Source organism: Protopterus annectens, chromosome 9.part0 (assembly GCF_019279795.1).
Source record: "Protopterus annectens isolate FY-2018-M chromosome 9.part0, PAN1.0, whole genome shotgun sequence".
Lineage (NCBI taxonomy): Eukaryota > Metazoa > Chordata > Ceratodontiformes > Protopteridae > Protopterus > Protopterus annectens.
The window spans coordinates 1,323,904,342-1,323,923,501 of NC_056743.1; the positions used below are offsets into that span (position 1 = coordinate 1,323,904,342).

General features: G+C 38.3%; 2 protein-coding genes across 2 annotated transcripts in view; one reads left to right on the top strand and one right to left on the bottom strand.

Annotated features, from left to right (window-relative positions):
- Positions 1 to 16,690, bottom strand: part of LOC122810668 (DNA nucleotidylexotransferase-like) — a 233,921-nt gene extending 217,231 nt beyond the window's left edge. Inside the window, exon 1 of the mRNA XM_044082236.1 lies at positions 16,667 to 16,690. The gene's annotated coding sequence lies outside the window, so the exon portion shown is untranslated. The remainder of the gene's footprint in view (positions 1 to 16,666) is intronic.
- Positions 16,691 to 16,797: 107 nt separating this feature from the next.
- GNS (glucosamine (N-acetyl)-6-sulfatase) overlaps positions 16,798 to 19,160 on the top strand; it is a 321,939-nt gene continuing 319,576 nt past the window's right edge. The window contains exon 1 of the mRNA XM_044084298.1: positions 16,798 to 17,141. Coding sequence (XP_043940233.1) covers positions 17,010 to 17,141 — 132 coding nt within the window. The 5' untranslated portion in view covers positions 16,798 to 17,009. The remainder of the gene's footprint in view (positions 17,142 to 19,160) is intronic.

Genomic DNA, 19,160 nt, shown 5'->3' on the forward strand with positions numbered 1-19,160 from the left:
TGGTCTCTAAAATCCTACTTAAAGTATATAACTATATAATACAACATAAGATAACAGACATATATAAATAATTATAAGACCGTCCTTCTACTTAAACCGAATTCTGTCCTGACGGATCCCACTAATTATAGACCAATAGCCCTCAAATACTGACTTTAAAATCTTTGCTCAAATTTTGGCCAACAGGTTGAAGAATATACTTCCCTCTATTATATTGCATAATCAGTAAGGTTTTATGGTACATAGGCAAACAAGTGATAACACTCTGTTACTAAACACAGCTATCAGATTACTAAAAACAGATAAACATCCCAAACACGTTATTGCCGCAGATGCTAGTAAAGCTTTCGACAGAGTAAATTTAAGCTTTTTATTTAATGTTATGCCTTTATTTGGTTTTCCTAAAGAATGCATTAATAAAGTTAAGGTTTTATATCAGATGGCCTCAACTTCCATTCAAACAATAATAAAACAAAACCTATCCCCATTTCAAATGACATGAGACAAGGGTGTCCACTTTCTCCTTACCTCTTTAATTCATACCTAGAACTCCTACTTCTTTACATATCACAGAAATCTTTTCTACACATTCCAAAAGTATTAAATACTAACATTATATATTCGGCATTTGCTGACAACTTAAACATATACTTACAACTCCCCACAACAGATCTTCCTAAAATACTGACAGCCATTGAAAAATTCTCAGAGATTTCAAATTACAAACGAAATCCAAATGAATTCCAACTTTTCCCACTAAATCCCATACGACATATGCACTTTTACTTCCCAGAGAGCAAAATAAAGATAACTTATCAACTAAAATACTTGGGGGTAATATATACTCCCAATTTTAGTGAAATTATTAAAAATAACTTGGAATACTATTGAAAATGATATGAACAGATGGAAAATATCAATATGTCTTTGTTATCAAAAAGCATTAACATGAACATGCTACCAAGAATTATTTTCCAAATGAACACTACCTTCACAATTATACCTCAAAAATGTTTATAGACATGGAAAGAAGTACATCCAGATTTATTTGGTATCCTAAATCTACTAGAATCAAATATGAAAAGCTTATACTTCCTAATTCTAAAGGTGGGTTACGGTTACCTGATTTTAAATTATACTACAGTATTATCCAGGCATATAGACCATGTCAAATCCAAATCTTAAATTATGAATCAAACACAAACGTATGGTCCCCCTTATAGTTTAGAATTTGGTATGAACAAATTAAGACACTTGGGTGCAATTCTAGGGCTCTCCTATTCCTAAACTTAAACCAAAACTCTGTTTATGCTAAGAATTTACATCCACTTATTAAACAAAAGGTTTTAACTATTCAAAAGCTCTTTTCATCTGTACAACTATTAAATGCCCTCCTACTGCAACCTATACACCTTAATCTTAATTTGCTACTAAATAATAAATGGATAAACTTGCAAGAGTATCCCTTAATAAGAGATATTACAGTATGGGAAATTTATAAATGGAAGGAATGTGATATTACACAATTATGAGAGCAATTAAATCTCCCAAAGAAATACGTAATCATTATGAACTCAAATACCTTGTGAACACTAAATTTCATACTGAAAATTTTGATAAACAAGATACTAGTCTGTCCCAGTTAATTCTAAAAAATCTAACTACTAAGGGGAAAAACAATCTCTAGAGTCTATAAACTTATAAATGATATAAAACATCAGAATTGTACTTTATTCCCGTCATACTGGCAGAAGAAAAACCCACAAATTACTGAATAAAATAAAAAAGATGCCATCGAAAACGCGCTCAAATTCAGCCTGTTCAAAAAGTTATTCTACACCCAACTTATGATTAACAATAATACATACTTTACCCCTCAAAAAATAGTAAATTTAAAACAAATACTCACCTGAATATCCTCACTGAAAGAAACAACCAGCAGACATTCTACATATGGGAATGTAATAAAGTTCATAACTTATGGTGTTCACTAAGGGCAAGACTAGAGAAAATGGCCTACCAAAAAAGTATTTTATCCTGGGAAACAGTTATACTGCACATAAATATGAATAATCTTCCCAGAGTCTTACAGCATGTCCTCACCACCATATGTTCTCTAGTCAAATTCTATATTACAAAGAATTGGACTATTGCAACCCCATTCACATGGGAAGGTTTTAGAAATGTAGCAATCAAATACATTGCCTCCCACAAGCTACTATATGTTACTAAGAAACGTAAATATTACCAAGAGTATTGGGAATACTTATTAGATTTCATTCTCAAGAGGTAAAAATATTAAATCTAAAAGTGAAATATGCAATATATAAGACAATCAATAAGGATATACTTAGAACCTTTTTAATATTGTCATTTTATAAATATTTGCGTAGATAAGTTGATTAAAAACCACATACCTATATAAAAGAGGTTTTAGTTTGACTTACCCTAGTATACGTAATAAACAACTAATGGTATGGTTTTATTCTTCTTATCACTGCAGAATATCTGGTTAGTACAAAAACTGGAGTTTTTTAAGTGACTTCTTTGTATATAAAATGTTATGTTTTGTTGTATGTTCTGTGTGTATCTTATTGTATAATGTCTTATACGTTGTAACCTAAAAAACTGCAATAAAAAAATTTTGAAAAAAAAAATTGATTCAGGCAAAAACTTCCACCTCGAATCTGTAACGCAGACAGTACCCCACTCCAAAGTGGTACAGCACTACAATCCAAGAAAGTTATGTACCCCAAATCTGGAAAAAAGCTTACATCATTCCCCTCCACAAAGGAGGCAACAACAACGCCATTTCCAACTTCAGACCAATTGCCATCTTATCCCCCCATCTCTAAACTACTAGAAAAATGCATACACATACAACTGCTACCTTACCTCACCAATAATCACCTTTTAACCCCAACACAACATGGATTTCGACCCGGTCATAGCACTACTACTGCTCTTCTCTCCTTCCTTGAAACTGTAAATAAAGCTAGAGACTAACTATATTGTCTCTACTCTGCTCCTAGACCTTTCTAAGGCCTTCGACACCATCTCCCACTCCCTGTTACTCAACAAACTCTCTAACCTACATCTTTCCCCCTCTTGCATCAACTGGTTTTCTAGTTATCTCTCCAATCGGCAGCAATCTGTTAAATGGAAGAAATCCACCTCCTCTTACCTCAACACTGTCACTGGTGTACCTCAAGGCTCAATATGCCATTATTATTCAATATCTTCATTAATGACTTCCACCACAATATCCCAAATGCTAAAATAGTCCAATACGCTGATGACTCTACCATTATCTGCGCTGCAAACTCCATTCCCTCCCTCAAAAAAATAACTCAGGATGCCTTCACAACCACTGAAAAATGGATGCATGATAATCATCTTGCTCTCAATCCATCTAAAACCAAACTGATACTATTCACCCCATCAAAAAGCATAACTATTGACAAAAACGCTTTCCTCATAACCAGTTAAAATAATACATCCCTAGAAATTGTCTCCAATGCCAAACTGCTAGGAGCTCTCATTGATAATCAGCTCACATTTGATTCCCACATACAAACAAACATTAAAAAAACACATCAGAAACTTGGTATGTTCTACCGGCACATACGTTTCCTCTCCCCATCTATCAGATTCCTCCTATCTACCACATACCTCATCCCCTCTCTACTATATGGTGCCCTACTACTAACCAACCTTAAATCCTCTACCAAAACAAAACTTTCTTCCTGCTACAACAAAATCGCTAAATTCACCTCTGGCCATAGATCCTCCTCCCACCACTGTACTGCCCTCCACAAACTTAATTGGCTAGAGCTCCCAAACTATCTTACCTACACTCAACTAACTCAAGCTCATCTTTAAGCCCTCACTCTGCCCCTCTCTCTCCTCAGCCTTCACCATGCACCATCCTAATAGACCCCTTAGAACCAGCACTCAGAACCTACTTGAACTCCATAAACCTACCTGTCTAGCAGGTAAACTCTTACTTTCCTTTGCCCTGGCCCGCCACTGGAACTCCCTCCCATCACATATCCGTACTACCAGCAGCCTTCCTATCTTTAAATCTCTCCTCCATTCACACCTATCTTCTCTCTGGGAATGCTCCTGTACCCACCCTGCATAATTCCTCCAGCTACTACACACTCCTTAATCTATAATCCCCTTCCCTTCCATTAGAAACACTCTTACTATAGTTGACTAGTTAACCGCTTATGTAAATACTATCTGTGCACACTTACTAACTAGAATTTTAACTAATACTTTCTCTCTTTACATTTATTAGTGAATATAGAAATTAAAAATTGTAAAGTTATTTGTTATTCTTGTATTTGCTGTTCTGTTGCTTTTCCTGCTTTTCTTAATACTATCTTGTGCTTATATGTACTACTGTGATACTTATCAAACAGTAGATGTTATGTTCTACCTATTATAATTTACTTTATTCTTATTTGTATTTTTGATATTGTATCTTTGGAGCTTTTCTCCCCAGGACTCCATCGAAAATGGGCTCATTCGGTCCAATGGATTATCCTGGCAAACAAACTTCAAATAAAAATAATAAAATAAAATAAACAAACAATCAGAGATCTTGGTAGCAGTCAAAAGCACTGACTCTTTTTGACTACCAAGTAGCATCATTAATTAAAAGCACAACTAACTAATCCCATCCAGGTAGAAATATGTTATTATCCCTTCAATACTTATACCCATATGCACCTATTCAGACAGATTGTGAAACTAAAAAGACTGAAAAAAACGTTTACTAGCCTAAAGACCCTAAGATAATGTCAAACTTAAAAGTTCTGTCTCTACAATCTGTCTCCTATAGTCTTACACAGTAATTGTATCATATTCCATTCACTTGAACCCAACCCTCCTGGACCTACATCTCTGTAAAACAGCTCCACAAACAGTAGATCTAAAGAGAAACTTCCAATGACATATAAACTAATCCAGAGGAAGGGAGAGAATCATTGCCCAACATTTACCTCTTCTCTGGAATAAACTGCCCTTACATGTTAAACAAAGTAGCATCCTTCAAAAGGCACCCACAAATTGGTCTTGGGCTTGATCCGTTTGTCCTACTGGAAAGCAGAAGCTACACCATGATGGTGGGTGCCTGCCAGGTGTAAATGGTCTCATGACTTAATTGCCTTGTAATTCCCATGATACTATGGTTTGTTAAAACGTATTATTTTGAGTAAATACTCGAGGCTAGTCTCTGTTAAAATGTATTATGTTAACTACATCTTCTGTCCAAATGATGGAAATTTTACACTTTTAGATACTTTGTTTCAAGTAAATGTGCATTCACCAGTTTGTTTTCAAGAAAGTTTGGTTTGATGTAATGACATTTGCTAAGCCAGACTGGTACACATATTTTAATCTACTTCATGCACAGTACTGTCCAATAACAACCTTGCCCCCCAACGCAGTAGCTCAGTCCTACTACACAAAGACAAGGAAGACCACAGATTTTAAATCAGAATCAAAGCACAACCTCAATGAACTGGTTAAATAATCTTAGCAGTGTGTAATTAATATAGTCAGATTACAGTAGCTTGCAGGGTTCCTCTCAGTTTTCTCTTCATATTTATCCTTACTGTATGTAGGTTTTCACAACATTCTTAACGTGCAATTATTTATAGGTTTATTTTTATAATATGTAAAATAATAGCAAAACCCACGACAAACACAGGACAACCAGCAGAAGAAAAGCCAGACTAATAAATGATAAAACAAAGGCTGCTGGTAGTCTCTCCACGGAGAATAGTCAAAAGTACTTTAGTATTTAGTAGAATGGTGCGCGTTGGAAATCACTTGAATCAGAACACTATTATGTCTATCCAGACCTTTCACATACATACTACAAACCAACAAGAAGTCTGTTCAGACCTTTCTCAATAGCAACGGACTCTCCAGTCACCACAGTTGTTACCACAATTATAGGAAAATCCAATAGTAAATGATGAAAGAATAAAAAGTTTAATCCATGAATAGGTGAGCGCTTTCGCATACAGCTTTTTCAAACCATAAAACACAATGTCACATGTTCATCTTACATATACCCTAATTGATAATTGAATAATTAATCAATTAAAAGGTATAAAAACCATTTATGTCTAAAAGTTATATAATTCATAGTAAAATACCATCATATAATGTTAACATACTATATTGTAATCAATGTAAAAATATATTAATAGCTTGCAATGTATTAAAATCACCTTAACACAATTGTTTATATATTTGACGAACTTGTACAATATAAATAATAGATAATATAACAAAGGTTTAAAAATATCCATTTAAACCATGAATCAAATTTATAAAGCTGTATAATGTGTACACTCTTAAAGCTCTACTAAATAAGCAACTCTACACAAATATCTAAACTAAAGTTTATGTCTCCTATTTTTAATATTGGTTTTAAGGGTACTCTATCGTTTAACCCTTGGGGTATATGGGCTCTAGTTTTAATTATCCATTGTGCTTCAATCGATTCTGTAAAATTTTTTATATCTCCTCCACGTGTATTAGGAATTATTACTTGTAAGACTGAAAAAAGGAACCTATGATTTTCATCTGTATTCAAAACGTGTTTAGATAAGGCATTAACATATATACAATATACTTTAAAAGAAGTCAGTGAAGTGTTTAGAGAAGTTGAAGGAATGCGACATGAGAGAGCTAGTCCTATATTCTCTGATCTGGGTTTTCATGAATATAGACTAAAAACAAGAGATGAGATTTTAAGTAAAGAAGAGACAGTTAGGTTCACACTTCATTTCACACAAGACATTTACCAAGTAAAACAACCAATTTATAAGTACTGGAATTTGTTGAAATTGGATCCTGAAGTATCCAAATACATTGAAGCAACACCGAAGTTTGCTTATAAAAATAAGAACAATTTACACAAATTACTATGTTGCTCTGATGTTAAAAATAACACCAATCCCATAGTTTTTGAGGGAGTGAGACCTTGCAAAAAATGTAGTTATTGCAAGTATGTCACAGATTTGAATGCTTTTGTACATCCAACAACAGGAGAATATTATAATATTAAGGTAAATGCTAGCTGTAATACTAGGCACATAGTTTACATTGCTAGATGTTCATGCTGCCCATCGTACTATATAGGGAAAACGAACAGGATGCTCAAGGAACGCATCAGAGAACATCTTTATCAAATTCGTGTTAAATCAAATGTTAATGCCTTATCTAAACACGTTTTGAATACAGATGAAAATCATAGGTTCCTTTTTTCAGTCTTACAAGTAATAGTTCCTAATACACGTGGAGGAGATATAAAATATTTTACAGAATCGATTGAAGCACAATGGATAATTAAAACTAGAACCCATATACCCCCCAGGGTTAAACGATAGAGTACCCTTAAAACCAATATTAAAAAATAGGAGACAAACTTTAGTTTAGATATTTGTGTAGAGTTGCTTATTTAGTAGAGCTTTAAGAGTGTACACATTATACAGCTTTATAAATTTGATTAATGGTTTAAATGGATATTTTTAAACCTTTGTTATATTATCTATTATTTATATTGTACAAGTTCGTCAAATATATAAACAATTGTGTTAAGGTGATTTTAATACATTGCAAGCTATTAATATATTTTTACATTGATTACAACATAGTATGTTAAAATTATATGATGGTATTTTACTATGAATTATATAACTTTTAGACAGAAATTGTTTTTATAGCTTTTAATTGATTAATTATTCAATTATCAATTAGGGTATATATAAGATGAACATGTGACATTGTGTTTTATGGTTTGAAAAAGCTGTATGCGAAAGCGCTCACCTATTCATGGATTAAACTTTTTATTCTTTCATCATTTACTATTGGATTTTCCTATAATTGTGGTAACAACTGTGGTGACTGGAGAGTCCGTTGCTATTGAGAAAGGTCTGAACAGACTTCTTGTTGGTTTGTAGTACGTATGTGAAAGGTCTGAATAGACTTAATAGTGTTCTGATTCAAGTGATTTCCAATGCGCACTATTCCACTAAATACTAAGGTACTTTTGACTATTCTCCGTGGAGAGACTACCAGCAGCCTTTGTTTTATCATTTATTATTATTTTTATAATAGATTAGTGAATTAAATCCATACAGAAGAGTCGTTATCTGTAACAAAAAGCTGCCAAATAACGTGAAGATGTTAAGAGTATTACTCTTTCTGCTCAGTTGTAATTTTGATGTTTGCAGGTAAAGACAGATGCATGACAAGTAATTTCTCACTGCCTTGTAGTTACAGTCAATGTATCTAGGCCTTTTGGTGCAAGGACACAATGCTTTGAAAAACTGGATACATATATATACTAACTTTAAGAATAAAAAGCTTAACTTCAACATTTCTTAATTAAAAATTAAGAGCAAGCACACTCCAAATGAGAAACTTGTTTTTAAATACAGATATTCTGGATTATAAAGATACATAATAAAAGAATTTGGGCAAGCCTGGATGTTGTGAAACTACGGTAGGATCACAGAACATACAAAGCAAATCTGACCAGCGACCATGTGCACCTTGCCAACACCCACCTTAAGGCTCTACCACCTTTTACAAGGAAGGTAGATCCAGCAAGTCCAGTGGCAAATTTAAAGGCACCAGTCTAACTGTCCAAGACATAGAATGATAAGGAATCACACTTGGGAGGTGTTTGTTGCGTAATCATGGATTTTAACACCAGAATCAGGAACACTTATGGAAATAATCAGGGACACCTTTACAAATACAGTAGAACCTCCATAGTTGACCACCTCCTTAAGTTGAACTAATTTTCATAGACTGGACATGCACCACATGTACTTAATGGAAGACTGACCTCTCCATATTGACCACCTCTGTAAATTGTATTTTGACCCTTTGGACTGTGACATACAATATTAATTTACCCTCTATAACTTGACCAGTTGAGTCAATCTACACCAAGAGGTAGAATGTGTGGGCTTTGCCCCTTAGTTGTATTATTTTTCTTTAGTACAAGTTCTTTTTTCATATTTTATTATTACCACATCTTGTGTTAGGCCCAACTTCCTGCTGTTTATCATGTTTTGCTGAAGATTTTTTCAATGTGAAGGACTGGTCTGAATCGTAGGTACATCCTACAATTACTGAAAACTTTTACAGCTAATCAAGACATGATGGCTCAAAGGACAGAACTCAAACAGCTGACATTGAAGGAAAGGGTTGATCTTAAACATTTTCTGGAAAGCAGCAGCCAAAGAAAGAAGGCAAAACATTTTGGTGTTAACAAGACCACAGTTAGCAACATCCAGAAATGTAAACATAAGTACTTGGAGAGATATGGCAAGGAAAACTTAGACAGAGTGGAAAAGGAGAAAAACTTCCCTCAAAGTCAATAAAACCACATTAAGCTGGTTCAAACAAATGAGAGTAGTTAACACGCAGATGATCCAAGAAGTTGTTAAACAATTCACACAGGAATTCGGGGTGGCAGATTTCCAAGCATCAAGTGGTTCGGTCGAGAAATTTAAATTGTACACAAGATCTCCCTGAAAGTCTTGTGTGGTGAATCTAATGATGTTCCAGTAGAAGTTATAGAAGAGTTGATCAAAAAGTTCTCGGACTTTGTCATAGGCTTCAAAGATGACGATATCTTTAACGCTGACAAGCGTGGACTCTTTTCAAGGTGATGCTCAACTGGAGCCTCATAATGAAGAGCGACAAATATAAGAATGGAAAACATTCCAAAGAATATTTCACAGTTCTGCTTTGCGCTAGCTCAGCTGGAGAGAAACTAAAGCCCTTGCTGATTGGTAAATTGGCAAAGCCACGTGTATTCAAGAACCTGAAGCCCGAAGACCTCCCCATAACTTGGAGATCAAACAAATGCGCATGAATGACTGGTGTCCTATTTGAAGAGTGGGTAAGGGGTATCGACAGAGAAATGAAGAAAAAAAAAAACATGTCTATTCTAGTGACAGTAGACAACTATCCTGGCCACGCACAAGTGAATCACCTCACAAATATGAGAATTAAATTTCTGCCTCCAAACATGACAACAACAATCCGACCTCTTGACCAAGGCATCACCAAAATATTTAAAATGCACTACCGAACCCAGCTGCTGCAGTGGGCCATTACTAAAACACAAACCTGTGGAGGAAACTTCACCCACTGCAGCAGTTAATTAATGCTCTGGATTTTGTCACAACCCAAGAGCACAATGGTTTGGCCCCATCAGACAGTACATCTCCCATGGCAGAATTCGAAAGAGTAGATTTTGTTGCAATGGATGATGAGGTGACAACCTGTAATGAACCTGACCCAGAAGCAATTTTCCAAGCGATATTGACTGAAGTACAGACCAGTGTAAAAGTCCATGAAGCAGCTTATGAAATAGAAGAAGCAAGTGATGATGACACAGAAATTGCAAAGACTCCAAAAGAAGAGGATGTCAGGCATCGGATAATGCAGTTAAAGTCATTTGCTGTGGAGAAATGCCCATGTATGCTAAGTGGTGTAGCCAGCGTTGAGAGTGCTTTCTCCACTTACCTCTGCAATAAGAATAAGAAAAAGACCAAGGTTGACTCTTTTTTTTTTTTTTTGGAAAGAATGATTAAACCATGTGAAAACAGTAAATGTATTGATTTTGTATGATACTGTATGTATGATTTTACTGTGTTTTGATTATGTATGATGTTCTCTAATAAAAACGGTGGTGCAGCGGTCAGGTCAGCATTGCCGCCTCACAGCAACAGGTTCTCTGGTTCGATCCTCGGTTGGGGTGCCTTCTGTGCGGAGTCTGCATGTCCTCCCTATGATTGCGTGGGTTTCTTCTGGCTGCTCCGGTTTCCTTCCACATCCCAAAGACATGCTGTAAGTGGACTGGACACTCTAATTTGGCCCTAGGCGTGAGTGCATGCATGTGTGTGCCTTCTGTAGAAGGTTGGGTGCCGGGCTGGCAACTCGACACCGTAAAACTCCACTGCTAATCATGAGCGGACAGGTGATCCTCTGTGGTGACACCTAACCGGGAAAAGCCGAAAGAAGAAAAATAAAAATTCTCTAATAAAAACTATACAAGTAGAGTAAATGTAGAGTAGGCCTAATTCCATATGTTAACTAGTTTGTTACAGTCCCTTGAGTGGTCAACTTACAGATGCTGTACTGTAGTAGTAATAATAAGAAAATCTGTATAGACATGTAATTTCTAAAAAAAAGTCTACTTTTTGAGATCAAGTGTAATCCACCAATTTTTCTCCCAAAATCGCCAGTTATAGGAGGATCACAGCAACATTCTAATACAAAATCCGGGACAACACTACACTAATCATGAGACACTTAACTATCCTAAACAGTGTGCAACTCAACCAAAGCCCCTAAGGCAAAACAGCATGCCCAACACACTAGTCATAGGTAACTTGATAGTGCGGCACACCGATGTCCCATTCACTAGACTGAATAAGAAGAAAGTAACAGTCAGCTGCCTGTCAGGTTCCAGGATCCACCACATAACACATGCACTCAGGTCCCTCAACAACAGATACAAATATGACTCGGTCATTGTACATGTGGGTGTGAATGACGTGAGACGTACCTCTCTGGACTACATGAAAAAGAGACATGGAGGAGCTCTCAGATTGTGTAGCCCAGACAGGTATGGCCCTAACCCTGAGCAGCCTCCTACCATCACCCACAATGATACCACAGTACACGCAGAAAATGATTGATTTCAACAATTGGCCAAGTTTCTGGTGTCATTCTAATAGGATCCAGTATCTATCTGCCTGGGATGACATGATTGACAAACCTAGATGCTTTGCCAGAGATGGCCTGCATCTGTCATCCCTGGGCTTCCGGTTACTGGCCAAGACTCTTGCCACCCCTATAGTGCCTTTTTTTAGGCAGTGTTCCAAAGACCAAATTACCACCATAATTGCTACAAACAAATGCAATCTGAGGGTCATGCTGCTTAGCGCTAGAAGTCTAAATCTCAAAATGCACTCGCTCGAAGCACTCCTTAAAATGGAGAACGTCGACATTTTTCTGTAACAAAGACCTGGTTCAAGGCAGCAGATAGCACCCCTGCACTACCAGACTATATAACTCATGCCATACTTTCGGCCCCAGTACTTGGACCGAAGCTCCAAAGGTGGTGGTCTTTCCATATTCATAAAGGATGCACACACCTCCAGACTGGTAGCCCAACATGACGCATCAGAGATACTTCAGGTGCAGCTAACATTGGGTAAGACAGCGATTCAGATTGTAGCCTGCGATAGGTCCCCAACCATGACCCAAGACTCTCACTCCACTTTCCTAAGCACCCTGGAGAATATTAGGGTCCAACCTAAAATTACAACTACCCCTCCATTAACTGGGAAAACTACACATGTACCAATACACTTGCCCAATGTTTCCTGGAATTCATTAATTCCAATGCCCTAGACCAGCTCATTCTTAGCCCCACTAGAGATAGCAACATCCTTGACCTGGTCATTACTAACATGGGTCTGTACCAATAGGCAACTCCTCCCTGGTTAGATCAGACCACAAACTAATCACCTTGGAAATCCACATCCTTCCCACCCCCCGCAAAGGTAACCACCATGAAAATCTTCTCCAAAGCTAACTTTGGACTCCTAAACACAGAGGTGGCTAACTTCACGGCACCTATGCAATGGGAGAACAGCTGCATGACTGCCGAATCATACACAAATGCCCTGTATGAACACGTACACAAATGCACGGATCTCGCCATACTCAAAAGAAGCAAGACACTCTCCTCCAAAAAATGTAAGCCAATCTGGTGGTCCCCTGCCATAAACAAACTCAACAGGAGGAGGAAACTGATAAGAAATAAGGTGAAGTCCCAAGACTGGAAAAACTCCCTTATCAGCCTCAACAAAAAAGTTGAGGTTCTTCATCAAATCCTCTTAACGCTAGCTATGAAAACAGAATTGCAGCAGATAGTAAAGACAACCACAAGGCCTTCTATAGTTATGTAAAGAATCTCCATGGCAATACCAAGGGTCTATATTAGATCACCGAACGCTTAAAAAAGTGAACGGTGATTAATCGACCCTATGCAAGCGAAAGCTTACAACGTTGAACTGTCAGAACAGCTAATTGCTGCTCCAACAAAAAAAAAAACACTTTAAACATTACATTAAGTGTGGGAGCTTCACCCCCCCCACACTCCCCTATTTAAATATACCAACTCTGAGAGCGCACTACAGTGCCAAAAATGGCAAAGTAACGAAGCGGCCAAGCGAATTAAAATCCGCTTCGATATTTTGCCTTTTCAGTCTTTTAAGTTCGACCAAGACGCATTCGAAAGAATGCGTCTTCGGTCTTCTAATAGGAACCCCTGAGCCAACAGATATTGCAAATATACTGGCCGACAGATTCAGTGCCAACTTTACCCCTCTCTCCAATCACAATATCAGTAGATTGCCAGGCACCCAGTATTACTGCTACACAGGTTAAAACAGCACTGTCCAAGGCTATGGGACCTGACAATACCCCTGGCTGTGTTCTACATGAACTACAGTCAACTGGCACCTCACCTGTGTGCCCCATTCAGTCACAGCCTCACCTCAGGCTTTGTCCCTACTGAATGGTGCACTGCTACAGTCATCCCTCTCCACAAAGGAGGAGCGACTACAGACCCTGGGAACTATCGCCCCATTAGCCTGACAAGTCTGATATGCAAAGCTAAACAAAGATATAGGGAACCTCCAAACTCTGGATCCCACACAGTTTGGTTTTGTGAAGGGTAGATCATGCCTGCTCAACCTGGACGACTTCTTTGAGTCACTCACCGGAGCTGTGGATGAAGGCAAGGTGGTTTATACAGCCAACCTTGAACTGGCCAAGGCCTTTGATACCATTCCCCACTCAGAAATCATTGAAAAACTCACTAAGCTAGGAATCGACCGCTATACCACTAGGTGGGCTGCAAATTGGCTCACAGATAGAACCCACAGTGTGAAAGTAGCTGACTCCAAGTCAGACTGTCGATCAGTCATGAGTGGAGTCCCACATGGTTTGGTCCCGGATCCTCTCCTGTTTGGTATCTACTTTGCTGAACTTCAGGCCAACACGAAGGAACTCTGGCTGACAAAATTCACATATGATTGCAAGTTGGGAGCCATAATTAATTCCCCAAGTGATGTTGACATCCTACAGAAAGGCCTCACTGAGACCAATGACTGGTGTCAGAACCATGGCCTTAGGCTCAATGCCAAAAAATGTGTTGTCACCCCCTTTAGGAAAACCTGGTTCCCATGAGTTAAATGTGTCGCCATCCCCTTTAGGAAAAACCCAGTTCCCATGAATTACCACATCGATGGTAGTCCACTGAACACAGAAGGCGTCATAACAGATCTGGGAACACAGGTTGACAGCAACCTCTCTTTTGACCACCACATTGCCACTGTGGTCAGAAAGTCCTTCTATGTGGCACATCTCATTACTAAAGGTTTTGCATCCAGGAAGAACGAGGTCATTGTCTCCCTCTACTCCTCCCTCATTAGGTCAATCATAGAGTACAATGCCCCATTTGGCATGTACACCTCACTGGACACCTACAACTGGAGAGGCCGCAAAACATACCTCACAAAGAGGATCTTATGCTTTAAACACTTGTCCTATATGGACAGACTCAAAAAACTCCAACTATTCTCTCTCTCACATGGCCTACTTAAAGGCAATCTCTGCTGGACTTTCAAAGCCATGTCTGACGCAGCTCTGTTAGAAATGCTACATCTAAAGAAATCCCAATCCCTCTGCACTACACGCTCCAGAGACCTCAACCTCATTACCACAAACAACAGAACAAGCTGGAGGGACAGGTTCATAAGCCACCAACTGCCCATGATATGGAACAGACTTCCCGTACATGTCAAGCGGAGCACCTCACTGGCCCTCTTCAAGAGAAATCTTGATGAGTGGATGGGAAATAGTAAATTCACCTCGGGGATCACTCCAGTGGCTATCACTCCAGTGGCTCTACTTGACAGAGGCACTGGGAACTAAGGTCTGATGGCATGATGCCAGTGTAATCCTATGGGCTAGGCTTACAAAGGCTCCAGGGCCATTAGCCCAGTACACACCTATAAACAAAAGTATTTCCAAAGTAAGGGAGGGGCTCTGTGCTGACCCCCCCCAGGGAGGGGCTCTGTGCTGACCCCCCCCCCCCAGGGAGGGGCTCTGTGCTGACCCCCCCCCCCCAGGGAGGGGCTCTGTGCTGACCCCCGCCTGGAATAGTGTTCATAGACAGGTTAATACAGCGAGAAAGTGTCCACTGGTCACAAAAAAATCAAGTGCACTACGAGACACAAAGCAGCATTCTGAGGCAAAGCGTAGAAAACAGCTGACAACTACGAACAATATGTAAGATAAGCATGCGCGGGATATCGTAAACAAAGCGATCAAACATGTCAGGCTGTGAACATGGATTTACCCACTCCTCGGAAAAGGCACATACTAAATACCATGACTGAAGGGCTGTTACGTAGCATTCTGGATACTTACTGGAAACAAATATCAAGTTTTGGAACAAATAAATAGTACTTAGGAAAACGTATTAAACTGTGTTGAAACAAAATTACACTGCAAACGTAATATACGCGCATTTAAAAACCGGGAACCCACATCATCCATAGATTAAGTTGACATTTTTATTTATTTTTTTATTTTGCATTTGTTAACCGGAGTGTCTGAGCCGAAAATGCCTTTTTTCAGCAGAGGCCCGGGGAGAAAAGCTCCACAAAGAAAAATTGCAGGCACATTTCGTTATTTAGACATGATCGCACAAATTACAAGCGACATGTTTTTACAGTGGTATGCGGCACAGTTACAGTGGAGAGAACACACAAAAAAATTTAATTTTAAAAATAAAGGTAAATTAATAGATTTGTGGTGTACAGCTGAAATTTGGAACATGGGTAGAATACATACATAGTACACAAGTACAGTACATACATTGTAGATTAGCCAGTGTTTGTAAGATTGAAAACTGTACTAAGTGCTCTAGATTTAGTATGTATATGTTATCCGCTTTCACAAGCCTGGGGAGACATTGTAACTGAAAACACACACATATAACTATGCAAGTACATTAAACAGAAATTTATCAAACTCTCTTAATAGCCCGGTTCTCTAACCGAATACTACACAGACTGCTCACCAAAACATTTTACTTCCGCACCCAAGCAACCAGACAACCGACGCTTCAGCGTGAAAAATGTGGAAACCACGCCCCCATTACTGCGCTCACGCGAAAAGGATCCGAATACACCGAGCGTAAATAAGACGAGACCACAGCTCTCGTCTCATCAGGGACAGATCCCGAAATAAGCAGGGGCACTTGTAGAATATCAGCACTATTAAGTAGAGACATGAACAGAATAAGACAATGTGAATTAACATCCATTTTCTCAAGTAAAAGCAGTTTATAAGTCAAATTATTGTCGCTATTTATTAAGCGTAATTCTTCACTTTGTTTCCTAAAGTCATCAATTTTAGGAGGGATTAAGAGGGTCTGAGCTAAAATATAAGTCAAAATTATGGACAGTTGAGAGGTATCGACTGGACTAAATGTACTTTCACACAACTAAAAGACAAACTCCCTCCAACTTACTAAGATCCCGTGATCGGAAAACATATAGTTGATCGGAATTCCCAAAGTACGAACATTTTTATTACAGTAGTTCGCCCGTGACTACGTACCTTTATGAACCTGATCCGCTACAGTGAGCAGAGCTTGGAGGCGTGGCGTTTACATTATACGTATTTCTTATCACTTTCCGGCATCAGCTGACTCTTGGGCACAATGCAGTTGAGCAAGTTGTTTGATGGGTTATGAGGGTAGAGGAGGATTGGGGATTTGAACTTACTGCTCCGGAGTCAGTATTCTTCCTCTTTTAGTTCTGGATCTTTGGTAGCTGGAATACATATTGTAGTGTGGTGAGAAATCTGGAAGGATGCCTAGGTTTTACACATTAAGGTTGCTAGCGATCATGGTTAGTTTTTTTCTGCTGGAGAGGATATCTGCTAAAACGGCGAATATAGTACTGATCCTTGCTGATGACCAAGACATTCAGATAGGAGGCATGGTAAGCTTGCTGTTGCGGGGGTGGGGCTAAACTTGTATTTTGAAAGCAAAAGTTTGATGTTTTAGTAAATGTATAATTGGAAGCCAAATCTACGCACCGGTAAAAGTTACTACGTACTGTTTAAAACTCCCACTTCTTGTGCTCACAGATAGCATTCCTTTGGTAGCGGGTCATGTACTTTTCTTCACCTCTAACATCTAGCAAACTGTTGTAGGACAGGGAACAGTTTGGGGGGGGGGGCGCGAAGGTTTTTCAACATCAAAGAGTGAAGCAGAGCCCCCCCCCCCCATCCATCATTTTTAACTCCCGTGTTTAACTTGGGTGTTGAGAGCTGCATCCGTTTTTCTTTCGTTTCTAGCGAAAACAGAATCGTGGACATAAGCCGGATAGAAGTTTGTAATGTACTACGATAACGCGTGGTTGTTGCACGTTCTGAAAATTAAACATATAGAGTTGTTTCTGTCATTAGTAGCATTGTCAACACACAGTGTGTACATATGTAAAGGTGGGATTCATTTGCACTTGTGTCGTTTAATTTACATTATTCGTTTCCTCTGATCACCTGTTAAAGCAGCCACACCCCTTTTTCCACAGTCAGTCACGCGGGGTGCAAGTTCCATGGCTGTCTATGCATTATACGCTCCTTGCTGGATCTAGGGTTGCCACCTTTTCAAATGCCCAAAGTGGGACATTTTTGGTACAAACGTCAGATTTTGCAGGCCAAAACATACCCATGACCAGAACAAAATACAGAACTTCACTTTTTTGCCTAACTAAAGTTTATTCTTGTAGTTGCTTATTCTGTTTCTTATAATATTTAGGTGTTTCGATGTAGAATAACTGTTTTATGCAACTATTACATAAAATGTAGGAAATAATTTTGTCCTAAAATCTCAGGACATTTGCCATTTTTACAATTATGCAGGACACAACTGCCCAAAGAGGGACTGTCCCTCGCAAAGTGGGACAGGTGGTAACCCTAGCTGGATCCCTTTTAAGTCCCTCTCATTCTGGTACAATGTTGGGTCACAGTCAGACCTCTCAACCAATTGGGGACAAATTTCAACAGAATCAGGGACAAGTCAAGAAAAATCATGGACACTTTTAAAATATTAGTGCTATTAACTTGAAACATTGACAGAATCAGAGCATATGAATTAATACACATGTTCTGAAGTAAAATAAGTTTATAACTCTTAATTATTGTCATTCTTCATTAAGTGTAATTCACCACCTTTCTTCCAAAAGTCACTAGTTTTAGGAGGGATTAAGAGGGACAGAGTTAAAATGTGAGTCAAAATCAGGGATGTCCCTGAAAATCAGGGACAGTTGAGAGGTATGGTCAGAGTGACGCCCAGGATTTTGGATAAACATTTTGCTCAAGCCCTCCTAAAACCGGTGATCCCTTTAAAAACGGTGAGTTACAGTAAATAAAGACTAACAACTGTTATAGTTGCAAACAACTTTATTTAGGGGAACTACATTTAATTCCCATCTTATTCATTCATCTTTCCAAGTTAGAGTACCTCCAATATTTAAAAGGTTGCCTTGATTCTTGACCTATGTCCTTGAGTATTTTTGTATTTTGGAGGTAAGTGGTTGACAGCTATGACGTCAACCCCCCTCCACATTTTTGACATTAGTACCCCGTTATTTCTCTTGTTTATACAGTAAACTTGTTACCACACCACATGTATAATTTGTATATTTTGTTACTGAGTCATGGCAGATTGTATTTCTAGCTTGTAAATTCTCAATTACAAGTGGGCTTCAGTATAAAATGTAGCAGTTATCACTTTAAGTGAAACTTTGTATAACTGTTTGTATTCTGGATGAAATTGAGAAATATCTCCGTTATTCATCTTTATTAATTTAATAAAGTGCATGTTTAAAGTGTTTTGCATATTTTTGTACCCAGTTTTAATATGCTGTTAAAACCATCTTCATGGTAAGTACTCAACAGACTGGATGAGAAGAAAAATGTTGCTTTGTTGTGGAAGTCAGTATTTTTGCAGCGTT